At 46.7% G+C, this 13,310-nt stretch overlaps 1 protein-coding gene across 1 annotated transcript in view; it reads left to right on the top strand.

The window, feature by feature from the left end:
- The first annotated feature begins 1,362 nt into the window (after nucleotides 1–1,362).
- Dsg2 (desmoglein 2) overlaps nucleotides 1,363–13,310 on the top strand; it is a 49,801-nt gene continuing 37,853 nt past the window's right edge. The window contains exon 1 of the mRNA XM_032885683.1: nucleotides 1,363–1,820. Within this exon, the coding sequence (XP_032741574.1) occupies nucleotides 1,761–1,820 (60 nt within the window). The 5' untranslated portion in view covers nucleotides 1,363–1,760. The remainder of the gene's footprint in view (nucleotides 1,821–13,310) is intronic.

Genomic DNA, 13,310 nt, shown 5'->3' with positions numbered 1-13,310 from the left:
TACGCTGGAAGCTACAATTATCTTCATTACGAAACCGCTCCCGCAGTCTCCATGATGAAGCGTAAAATGGGTGTCTTCAGGGCTCGAAGGCGAGAGCACTCTTAGGCGGGGTGTCGAAAAAGCTTCCTGGGAAGGTTTGCAAACACAGGACCTGCTATCCTGAATTAGGAGTTCTTCCAGTGTTGTGAGGAATGGGAATCGCCAACGGGCTATGCTAGCGCACACGTCTAGTCCAAGGGGAAGGGGTAAAAGCGAAAGACAATCTTCCCTCTGCAGTAGCTGTGGGACTGAGCAGAGTGGGCCCATCCACGACACAAGCAGCATCTTGAGTCACTCAGCCTAGTCCCCAACTCGTATACCAACCAGCCACCATGTAAGGAACAGAGAAAGATGGCCAACGACTAAACTGTAAATGAGAGGATATGCTTTTGCAGACTCGGGGAGAAAGCGGCTTAGAGATGATGGTGCTGAATTGTAAAAATATGTCAGCTTGAAACTGAGACATGACTCAGTTAGTCCAGCTAAATTTCGTGACAAATTGGTCTGTTTCCTGTAAGCCCTCTATGGCATAGAGGCTTCCACTACCACAACAGCAGCCAGAAATAAGCAGAAATGTTAGTAGGATATGAGAATTAAAACTTACAAACACCACCCTCCCACTAGCTAAAGATTACGGCAAACACCGTTCTTTATTTGCTGTGTTCATTCCAAATGTATGTGTGCAGATAACTAACATGAATATATTCACATATGTTGGACATTTGCCTGAGTGTTTTCCATAATACTTTGCTTTTTACATGCAACAGGGATTTTTCCAATCTGTGCGGACACCCACCTTCAGTTTCTGCTCTCCAAGACTTCATTTAACCAGGCCTGGTAACACACCTGTGATCACAGAACTAGGCAAGGAGGATGAGGCAGGAGGATCTCAAGTGTGAGGACAGCCTGGGTTCACAAGTAAGATTATGTCTAAATAAGAACAACAACAGAGTTCAATTTAACGCTTACTCACTCTTGCAAAAATATTGTTTTAATTTCAACAACTATCACTGAGTCCTTAAGAGCTGGCCACTGCATATGAATTTTCTAATTTTATTCATACAGTAATCCAATGCTGGGTTGAACTAATCCCGTTCAACAGATCAAAGACCTGTCTCTTTTGCCCTGCTGTGAGTCTTCTACTCTCTCCTCACTGAGCCAGAAAAGTTGCAAACCTGCCGAATAGGGCCACAGAGACCAGGTGAGAGGCCTTTAAAAGAGACACTACTGAAGCCACGCTCACAACAGCAGGCCCCACGCCACGTGGCCCGCGTGTCTCCACGTCGTCCACCTGCGCTTATTCCCATAACCCCAGCCCTTTATCACCGCAGCCTGTGATCGTGGGTCGAGTCCTGCTCCTTAGATCCTCTGTCTTGGGGTCTGGACAGTGTCTAGAAAGCTCTCCAAGGGAGGTGATCCCGGAGGAGGAGGGGACACGTCGGGGCGGGGCCAGCCACCCAAGGTCCCCTGCGGGGGGACGTCACCGGCCCCAGGTGCGGAGGGCGGGAACTGCCTCGCACCTCCCGGCGGAGCGAGCGCTTTCCCCTCCTCCATCCAGACTGCGGCCCGGCTCCGGGCTACCCTTTCTGACCCGGCCACACCTGGAACCGCACCCCGGCGCCGGGCGGAGGCGGAGAAGGGCGGCCCCGGGAGAGACCTGGCCCGGAGGATCGGCGGGACTCTGGCGAGGCCCGGCGGCAAGGGCGCGGCGAAGCGAGGCGATGGCGCGGAGCCCGAGCGGCCGGTGCACCCTCCTGCTGCTGTTGCAGCTGCTGGCGGTGGTAAGTGCAGTGACCTCCGCGCCCTAGCCAAGAAGGCACCGCTGTCCCCGCGGTGGGACAGCGCAGGGCCCAACGTGCGGCGGGCGAGCAGGGTGGGCGCGCGCTCAATCACTCTCTCCCCGTGACCGTCACACTCAGGTCCCAGTGACCTTTCCTAACTGGGATCTGTGAGTGCGGTGAGCCCCTTGCAAGGAACCCTCTTCCTAGGGGCCCAAGGCTTTGTTTGGAGCCTTCTGAGAAACATGGAGGCAGTGGGAAGCCCCACGCGCACCCTCTTGCAAGTTCGCTAAAGTTCCCGCAGCCTCCAGCTCCTCCAGTTACTGATAGTCAGTGAACCGGGAAACCAGGAAGCACCCGAGTTCCTAGAGTGAATAATGACAACTAAAAATGCCTACTCTAAAAGTATTGTTTACAGAGTTTAAAGTTCTACTCTTAAAAGTACCTTGGTTACCCTCCCGAGCTGATAGTACTTTCCCGGTATTTAAATGAATGTATGAAATAGGTTTTATAATTTAGAAGGAAATCGAAGTCACTCTCATCAAAGGAATGGCCTATTTGAAAGAAAGGGTTTTCCACACGAGAGGTTCAGACCCAAGGTCTAGATTTCTTTCGTACGTTTGGTTTCTATGCTTTACTTGGATTTTAAGTGGCCGCGTTTGTTTGTTTGTTTGCTTGCTTGATTGCTAACGAAATTGCATATAATTTAGGAATGAATGCCTGTGACTTACCGAGATTTGCCAACTAGGTTTTGGTAAATTGTGGGATCATATCTCAGAGACTTCACCAATAGGTTCAGAGATATTAGACACAAAATGATACACTATTTTCTTATATCATGATTGAAATTTAAGAGGTAATTGTAATTGTATTCACTCTACTGGGAGTTCTTCCTCTAAACAGTACATTAGAGCTGTGGTGGTGGCAGAGAGAGAAAGACAGACAGAGAGGAGTTATAGTAGGAGAGAGAGGAATGGGGACTGAGATCCTGAGTGGTGTGGTACCGGTGGAGAAAAACAATAGGTTTGTTGTTGCCCTTGTTGTTTTAAGGAAACACAGAAGGAAGATGAGTAAATTCAACAAAAGATTTCCCTGAACTCCCTTTCCACAGTCAGCTTGGTAACAAGGAACTACAGGCCGCTGGTGCAGCCTGTTTCATGCTGTTTGGTTTTGCTCTGCCAATGTTGCTGAGGTCATTTTTCATGAGATATTTCTATGACCTAATCTTGGGCTTTGTTTTCGACCTGAGGATTAACTTCATCCCCTCTTGCTGCTTCCCACCTAAAGCCAATAGCCTTTGGGCTCACCTAGAAGGCTCAGTATAATAGCCTTTGGGCTCACCTGGAAGGCTCAGTCTGAATTCTTTCCTTGTAAGAAAAGAAACTCCCTTTAATTTCCACGTGTATAGCAAACAGAGCGAATTCAGGCTAGGAACAGCGAGTTTAGGCTTTCCGTTTTAGCATTTTACGTCTGCGTTTACTTAATTAGACGGTATGGGCTACTCTGAAAAGGCGCGGCATCTCAGGCGACTCTCTGTGTACCTGTGTAGTGCTTTTCCTGACACAATCTGAAAGGGTGTGGCGACCCATTGAGAAGAGTAGGCATTTCAGCGTTCTGTTCCCAGTTTGTGCAAGGTTCACTGCGGCGTTTGTATAAAGGATGGGAAACGGTGGGACTTTCACCGGAAGGAATGTAAATTGTAGCCAGTTTGGTCCGTCCAGCCCCAAATCACAGCATTTACTCCAGCCTGTTCCAGAAGGGGTTAAAAAGATCCAGGACTGAGAGCTCAGCTGCTGAAATGTTTGGCCCCCGCAGGCAGGAGGACCTGAGATCGAGTCCCACAACTCACCTAAAGCTGCTCATGTACAGGTGCACCTTCTAATCCCAGTGCGAGCAGGCAGACAGGCAGACAGGCAGACTCCCTGGGGCTTCATGGCTGGCTGGCCTAGTCTGCCTGCAAGCTCCAGGCTTAGGACCCCGTCTCCAAAGGCCGAGTGGATGTTGCAGTCCATAGAGAGGCAGTCCATGAGTTTAACTTCTTGCCTCCATACCTGCACAAGTATACAGGTCGCTAACGCACATGCACGTGCGTGCACACGTGCGGGAACACACATTAAGTGGGATTTACTTCAGAACATTATAGCTTGACTGTACTTGGACTGTAAAGGGGTTGGGGAAACCTACACCAATCTGAACTGTTGGGATTTCAAAGTCACAGTCCCAGCCGCTGAGGGAGCTTTACCTGCGCTCACAGGACAGGAGTCACGGTGTCCCTCCCACAGTCTAGAGAGCGCCGTGACTGGAATGCAAAGGAAGACACATGTCTGCACCTCACCCCTGGCCGCCCACAGGTCTAGAAGACTAAACACCAGAGGCTGAATAAGACTGACTGTGGTGCTCTCAGACTCTAAGCTTCTTGAGCCTGGTGGAGCCCGCGGAGTCAGGATTTCAGGCTGGAGATGCTCTGTCAGTGAAGTCCGTGCATATGTTGGTTTTGTGAAACCACTGAGACCTATGTCCCAAACCTTTCCGTTAAAGGTGCTCAGCTGATAGTGGCTGAGCCCACAAGGTGAGCACTGGGCCTTCAGAAGAGCTGTTAATGGTCTTTGGGTCGTCCCCTCCATAGCACACCAGGAAGTAACTGTTTAATGTCCCTTATGTTTAGGCCAGCGCTGTCAAAACGACAGGAGGTTTTCTGAATAAAACCTGAGAGTTCTTCATCTAGGATTCCTCTGCCATGAAGCCACAGACAGGGTTCCAGTAGGGTCTAGAAATGCAGGGACTTATGCACATGTGTATTCCCAAATGAGGGGACCTATGCCCACATGTGTGCCCAAGTGTGGGGACCTAAGCACACAAGTATTCCCACAATTCTCTAGCTGAGATTTCCCATTTCTTTAAGTTATGGTGATGTGTTAGCAGAACATGTATTTTCACAGTATGGTTCAACATTTAATATATTCGGTATTTCAAAATACCATTTATTTTAAGTATCACTAATAGACTTTAGAGGACTCTAAGTGTTTCAATAGCAAACTATGTGAAGTTAGTGTAACTTTTTAACCCATAAATTCTAAAATAATTTTAATATACGTGGGCTTATAATGCAGTGTACTGTATACATTTTTAAACCATTCTAAGCACAGGCTGCCTTGAGAGGTAAGAGGAGGAGAGATTTTCTGATCAGGCCTCAAATTTGCCTTAAATAAGCCTCAAACTTCATGTTATGGATTGTTATGTTATGGATTCAGCCTATAGTCCTGAGCTGATGTACTTAATAGATGTTCGTTTGCCAGACCTCAAAGGAAGTGCTTAAACAGGTGTTTACCACAACTACAACAACAGATGTTTACCATCTCCCGGTTCTAGAGCTGAGATGGCAGGTCAGCAAGATGCCTCTCTCCAGCATCTGACAGCTGGCAGGCTGTCCCTGGCACCCTGTGCATGTGTGTGTCACTCTAGCCCCCATCTTCACGTGTCAGCTTCTCTTTTGTCACTTCTGGCTGTCATCCCCCTCTTTGTGTCTGTGTCCTGGGTTTCGAAGACACCAGTTACACTGAGTAAGGTCCAGCCTCTGCTCGGTTTGCCTGGATCTGTCTTCTTGTTTCTAAATCATTACCATTGCAACACCTCCTTGTAGGGGACACAGTGTAAAAACTGGGCTGCATACATTACCAGCGATTAGATAATTGTGCTTATTATGCCACTAAATTGCACAGGTTTAAGAATAAAGTACAAACTGAAGCTGCATGGTAAACATTGGCGCTCATAAGAATAATCCGATATTTGTGAATTTTGAAACCGATATCTCCTGTGTTTCGGCTCCTAAAAATCAATAAATGGGAAAATGCCAGTTGTTATAGTTCTCTTTAGCCGCAAATTTAAGTCAAAGTACTTCACCTGAAAAATGAAACTGTTAATCTAAATTCTCCCAGATGATGAGGGATTCAGAAGCTAAACTCAAGTTTTCAAGGTGGAGGTCGAAAGATGTTCCTATAGAAAGTCCAGTTGGCCCTGTGTAAGAGTGAGGATTAGTGGTTTGCGTTTCCCAAAACAAACAGTTGAAAGTAGACCCATGTCTACTCGGGGGACCACGACACATTAGAGCTAGGCATGGATGTACACACTCACACGCACGCACGCAGGGTCTGGCATTCCAGAAAATCCTAAAGTGTACATTCCAGAAGAGCCGGAACTATGTAGCTAGACCCTACCTATAGATAGATGATAGATAGATAGATAGATAGATAGAGGATAGATAGAATAGATAGATGATAGAAGGAAGATAGATAGATAGATAGATAGATAGATAGATAGATAGATAGAATAGATAGATGATAGAAGGAAGATAGATAGATAGATAGATAGATAGATAGAATAGATAGATGATAGAAGGAAGATAGATAGATAGATAGATAGATAGATAGATAGATAGATAGATGATAGATAAGATAGATAGATAGATAGATAGATAGATAGATAGATAGATAGATAGATAGAAAGAAAGAATGAATAGCCAGCCATGTTTGGATTGACGCTTTTAAGTTTTTCTTCAAAATAGTTCTACTTACTTATATGTATTTTTGTATGTGTACACCTGTGTACCACAGTGTGCATGTGGAGGTCAAAGGACAATTTCAAGCATCCTCTCCTTCTGCAATGTGTGTTCCAGGGGTCAAACTAGGAACGCTGGGCTTGGCACCAAATACCCGCACCTCTGAACTGTCTTTCCGGCCTCTGGATTGATACTTTTTAAAACAGTCAAATTCTATTAAGATTGGAGTCCAGAGATTTACTTACGTTGTGTACAAGTATTGTGCAGCACACGCCTGCAGTACCCGCAGAGGCCAGAAGAGGGCTTTGCATCCCGTGGGTTTAGATGTATTTTAGCCTCCCATTAACACAGCTTTTTCTCCACGGGTGCCACAAAGCTCGGCTGCTTTGAAGCCCGTTTTAACCATGTGCTCTGTCGGTGATGAAAGGCATCCCCTATCCTTCCTTAGTTCATGCTTACATTCAGAAGTACACCTTGTATGACAATAAACGTGTTTACTTTAAAACTCAATAAGCTTTTTTTAATAGTTAAGTCTGAAAATTGGTATGCGGGAAGGTGGGGTGCCAGGATATATATCACACTGTCATAAGAAACGCCTATAGAAAAAAAAACCTAGCTATGTATGACCACGCAGTGCTAGGCAGTGTGCTGGAAGCAAGATGTCTGTAGCAAAGGCAGACATGTCCTGCCCACAGGATGCTTGCAGTCTCGTAATGGCAAAATAGAATGACTGACCTCCCAGTGGGTACAGAGAAGAGTAGCGATCGACGCAGTACCAGAGGAGGAACTGTGCCAGCCTTGGGTGTCCAGACACCACAGGAGAATAACGACAAACCGATGAGATGGTAGGAAGAGGAAGAGGTCTAGGTTGAGAGTACTGTGCGTAGGCCTGGAGGCCTGTCCTTTAGAGAAGCTAGAAGAGGATTCCTTGTTGCCGTAACGTAGGATGTGCAACAGAGGGATGGATAAGATGGAAGTCTTTGGCCTCCAAACTAACAGAGGAAGCCAAAAGGGCTCCCTGCCAAGCGGGAGTTTTTGGGAGGACATTGCTACCTTCACAGTGTTGGAATGTTCACACGCCAACAGGAGCAACGGACAGAAGAACGAATAATTGTGGCTCTTGGCCCCAGAGGGTTCCGCCCATCACCCCAGCTTTTCAAGCAAACAGGTTGAAAGGATAGTACTGTGTGGGTGCCTCACTGGGAGACATCGTCTGGGACCAGAAGCTGGGAAGGGGGTAGGTAGGCTGGGGCAGCTGAGAGAATACTGACCCCAGAACCATGAGTAAGAAGGTTGGGAAGCCGCCCAGGAGCCAGGCTGACCTGGGCACCCCCACTCTTTATTGTTCCCTAAGGGCTCCCCAACATCTTAGCTTAACAAAGCTGCTGTCTGAAAACCTCAACCGTCCAGACACTTGCCTCCCCATGCCAGGGGCACTGCCAAGGATGGCCCTCCCCCTACCCGTCCCATTCCAATTATCTCTCCTTCCATCTCTCCTGGCTTATTCCTTTAATCTTCAAACTGTCTCCTGCCTTTTTCTGTAGTACCAGGAAATTCTTCAGAAACACAGTGACAGATTCCCCATTTGAAGGGGGTGGCTCCCTCGTGATCAGTGAGGGTCCTCCCCACTTAGTCTGATTTTTCCGCTCGCCACCATCTTACGGAAGGCCTAGACGCTAGCTAGACACAGCTTGCTGGTTCTGCCTGCTAGCGTCTTTTGATCTGTGGCTTTCCTCCTTTCTCCTAGCTTTTGCACCTTCTCCAAAGCCACGCCCATTGCCACCTCCTCCCTCCCAGCAGGAAGTAGCTTCTGCCTCTGCTAGCTCTGCAAAACCCTGTATGCAGATGGTTTTCCCAGGATTAAGACTCTCCTACTGGTTAGCCATGGTCAGCCATGATAGGGAAACCACAATAAGTTCCAGGTGATTGTTCCTGTTACAGATGCTGCACATCTCTTACTACACCTAACTTATGAGCTATAACACTGTCGTGTGGTTATGCAAATAATATAGATGCAGAGGTCCGGACCAGCCCCTCTTGGGAGGAATAAAAACTTCCTTCTCTCCCAGCTAAGCTCTGACAGTCACTAGAGTGGCAACCCTATTGCATATACCTAGAAGCTCACTAAATTCCTTAAACACAGAAAGGGTCCTTCCAAGTGAGTCCATTTCCTTCTGTGTTTGAGAAGCCAGCAAAGCCATCTGACTTGCACGGGAGAGTTAGTGAATAAAACTGGGGATAATGATGAATGGTAAGCAGTGTAGACCAACGCCCGATGAAATCGCACTTCTCCTCTCACACATGGAATCTCCATTTTCATGATATCTGTGTGGAACACAAGAGTTTTTAAAACGCAAAGCTACGAAAGGGAATGAAGAGACCTAAACAAAGCAGGAAGGGAAACCAGATGGCAGTGGCCAAGGGGCTGGGATGTATGGAGGGAAGGAGAGAACAAGCAAGAAGGAGCTGGGACCGGGAGGAAGATGGGACAGAGTGTGATCCTGAACGTATTATAAAATAGCACATGACACCCATTCCTTTGCAGGCTAACCAGGGGGCCTAAACAGAGTGCCCAGATAGACCTGAATATGAGGTAATTGACTGCTGTACACTTCACAGTCCTGAATTATGTGGGCGCAAAGCAGTCTCTGGGTGCATTCACACTCTCCCATGATGGTGGAGCTTACAGTGGGGAACAGTAGTGTGGGCAAGGGAACTCGATGGTTGTATAGCATCCCTCAGTGCCAGTATGTGGGGCTGCATCGAGGGCGCCCAGTGTCTACCAGTTCACATATGCCAGTGCACGGTGCTGCAACGAAATGTAAAAGAAATGTACCTAATTTCATGGCTAGAATCCTGCAAACGCGTTCGCACAGCTCTCCAGACTTTTTTCCATACTTTTCTGGAGACAATCGTTGGTCAGTTTCTGGTGCGTCGTGGAGTCCGTCTTCCTGGCAGACCAGTGCCATCTAGTGGCGGGTAAGAAGGCTGCATTCTTAAACCTCAGGGAAGAAGATCCAGTTTCTCACATTTTATTTTTTTAGGAGTCATTTTCAGAGATAATTGCGCCGCAATTAAAATTTTTTTTAAAAAAAAGATGGAAACCGCCCATGATTCTTAAATGTCAAATAGAAGGGAGCATATATACACTTTAACTTCTGGCTTGTCCAATTTCAAAGGCGTTTGTGGCTGCCTTCAGAGAAATGCGGCAATAAAATGATTTTAAATAAAAATCGATGATCAATGTCCAGGATCGGTGTTACCTGTAAACCTGAAGGAGAGATATAAGCCAGAAGGAAAGTACCGCATACGGAAAGCAGTCTTGGGGCTGGAGAGAGGGCTCCGCGTCGACAGTGCTCACTGCTCTTGGAGAGGACCAGGGTTATGTTGTCAGCACCCACAAGGGGCAGCTCATACTTCGCACGCTCAGTTTCTGGCCTCTGTGCACACGAGTGCACACACAGACACACATAGGCACACATGCATTCACGCGCATACACAACAATTTCTAAGGCAACCCTATGGCTCGTGATTGGTACTTATAAGGTGAAACCCTTCCCGTATAACTCACGGTGTTTAAATTTCACCATATGGAAGTCACATCTGCCCACAGCAATCTGCATCAAAGGGTTCATTGTCTGGCTTAGGAAGTGCCCGGGCTCAGTCTGTCATCTTCTCTCTTTCCGTTGCTACCCTGTGATTTTTAGGCAGTGCCTCTTGAAACTGACCTTTTGAAGCCTCAATATTACCTGGAAAGTGGCTAGACATACATGTTTCCGGGCCCCAGTCCAGACTCACTGAACAGGAAATGATCAGGTGGAGTCGAACCATTTTCATCGTAATTCTGGTACCAGCAACATGTGAGAGGCACCGTTCACATCTCTGTACGGTAAAACCCAGAGGAGAAAAAAAAAAAATTCGAAAGCCGGCCTCTGTTAGCCAAGAAGATGCTTCTTAGAGAATGATTTAGGGATGTTAATAAAATCGACAGTGAATAAAAATTAATCTTGTGAACTAGCATAGTGACAAAGAACTTCTCAGGAAAGAAAAATTCCTTGCAGGACAGGATGGGGCAGGTTGGATGTAACCCAGCCTGGCTCAGTTTATGCCTCAAACTTCTGAGCCTGTAAAAGGGCACCATGCACAAGCCTTCCTGCTGGAGCCGACGTTCATGGGTGATTCACCAGGAGTCGCCGTCGTTACTGAGTCTGACCCATTATCTGAAGAGCAGGCAGGAGATTACGGCAATCACACACTGCTACTCACCCGTCCGGTATTTACCAGGTTCAAACGCAGAGCTCATAAACGTGAAAGCTGAGTTCAGGGTCCTGCTTCCTCCTCTAGGGAGGATTTTTCAAAATTAGCAGCCACCGAAGACCACAGCTGTACACTTAGGCCGTGTGCGTACCTGGGTCATTTACAAGTTGGAGTTTTACGTTGGATGGTTCATTTATTTAATTTATTTAATTCTTACTGGTACAGGGTCTCACTGTGTAACCGTGGCTGTCCTGGAACTCACTATATACACCAGGCTGGTCCCAGACTCACAGAGATCCACCTCCCTCAACCTCCAGGCTGATGGAATAAAAGGCCTGTGCCACCGTGCCTGACAGGATTTTTATTTATTGTTGTTATTATTATTGTTGTTGTTGTTGTTATAATTATTATTATTAATTAGTAGTAGTATAGGGGAGCACACATAATGGCACACATGTGGAAGTCAGCGAACCACTTTATGAAGGGAGTTTCCTCCGTCCACTCTTACATGGGTTCCAGGTATTGAACCCAAGTCAGCAGAGTGGCTTGCACAGCAAACACCTTTACCCGCTGAGCCACCTCACTGACTGAAGTCTGAAGTTGGGATTTTTTAACTAAGTTGTAACATTTGCCCATAAAGTAAGAAATGCAAAGACTAACCTCCCTCCATAAAAAATAGCTCAAGAAGACTGTACGTCATGTTAAATTCCAGCATAAATCTGGTCCACATCAGAATAATCAGAGAAGTGCTTCAAAACCATGGGGCTCTTGACATCGCCAAGTCCCCAACTCTGCCAGTCACGTAAGACTCTGACCAGAGAAACCTTCCCAAATCTTCTTCAGATCGATCCAGGAGCCAGATCTCCAGCTCTGTAGACACAGACAGGAAATCAGGACATGTGTCCTCAGTGAACCTCATCTTACTTACCTGTTAAGTCATCCGAAGTTGAACCCATTTTATGACTGGATTTGAGCAGAGCCAAGGAGCCTCAGTCTAATGCCTGAGAAACAAAAGATTTTGGAGCATTTTTCATTGTTAGACAGGTGGAGTGAGAGTGTTCTAGAATGGTCTCCGTAAGTTAATAGGAATTACTTTTCCCATTGCTAACAGTACACACACACACACACACACACACACACACACACACACACACACTCCTAGAAGAACAGAAGGTTGACTCTGAGACTCACAACCCCACAGTGGTAAGTTCTGGTGGCGGGAGGGTGAGGTTGCTGGCCGTGATGTTGCATTTGCAGGCAGGAGGCAGGAGGGTGATGATGGATCTCATCTCCATTCTCCTTTTATTCGGTCAGGGACCACAGCAAATGAAACGCTGCCGTTCAAATGAGGGTAGATTCTCCCACCCTAGTTACCCAGTCTAGAAACTCACAGACATTCCCAGAGGTTTGTCTCCTAGGGGTAGGTCCTGTCAGCTTGACAATGTTAGCCATCACAAAGAGGATCTGAATGTAAGAAACAACCTGCCATACTAGATCAGCCCTATATGGAACCCAAAGCTCTCCCATCGAGTATACTGCTCACTCTCTGTAGAAATCTCTACTAGAATGGAAGTATCATACCATGGTCATGCAGTGAAGTTGAGACCGCATTTGAGACTACTTCCTGTAGCTCTATATTCAGTAGAGATACTAGTCTGAGATGTTGAAGGTCGTGGGTCAACTCACTGTGGAATTGTAGGCCCACAGAAGGAAATTCAAGGTCACCTGCAGTGGAGCAAGATTTCAGAGAACCTGTCAGCCAGGAGGAGCAGTCAGCCAGCTAAACCCAGTCCTCCAAAGTCCTCTGGTGACATTCGTCAAACTAGCCTCAAACAGGAAACCTGTTCTAAGGTTACTGAGCCTGAGAACAACCAGTACACTGTTTGCATTCTTTCAGAGCTATGTACCCTTCCCTGCTGCTAAACCTTTTGTTCTGGTTGATTGGTTTTGGTTTTTTGCTCCTTACCAAGAAGACCAATTTTTACATGGCACACAAGATCCAACAGTAGAAACGTTTAAACTTATTGGAGTGAGGAAGCTCTTGAAAGACTTTTCTGGTTCATCTAAAAACCTTATTTTCGCCAAATACATAGAGGCTAACTTTTCATCCAGGCATTACATGTGACATTATCTGTCATCAAGTTCCTTCTAAGCAAAGTGAGTCATGGCTGATCTCCCATGAGATGTCTGTTCCCATACTTGGGTATGTCTTGTTTGCATCTGATCTGTATTTTTCCCCCGACCCTTGGGAATAGCTAGGTTTATTATTAATGTACCATTGACAGACATAAAACCCAACAGTCCCCTACCCCAAGAAGGAAGTTGAAAAAACGTTAACAAAAAGAGCCTTTGCTAGGGAGGCAGAAACCCTGCAGCATACCCTCTCTTTGGCTTCCAAAGCTTCGGGGAGTCCAGGGTCATTTGGGGAGGTCTCCTCAGGGTTCTGCCTGTGGTCCCTCTTGGTGTTGAGGGGTAACTGAACATTTCCCAATTCTTGTACAAGAGCTCGTTTACACTAATTCTTTTGGAAGAATTCGACATGTACTTCCACCTGAACCCTTGGTTCCTTGACTTGTACATAGACTTCAGCTTTCACCTGTGGTCCTTAGACAGCTGCTTGAGCGTCATCTCATGCCTTTTCTTGAAGAACCAAATCCTTTGTCCTTTTGTCAGATTGAGTG

The sequence above is a fragment of the Rattus rattus genome, chromosome 15 (genome assembly GCF_011064425.1).
Source record: "Rattus rattus isolate New Zealand chromosome 15, Rrattus_CSIRO_v1, whole genome shotgun sequence".
Taxonomy (NCBI): Eukaryota; Metazoa; Chordata; class Mammalia; order Rodentia; family Muridae; genus Rattus; species Rattus rattus.
This window is presented reverse-complemented; position numbering and strand designations above follow the sequence as displayed.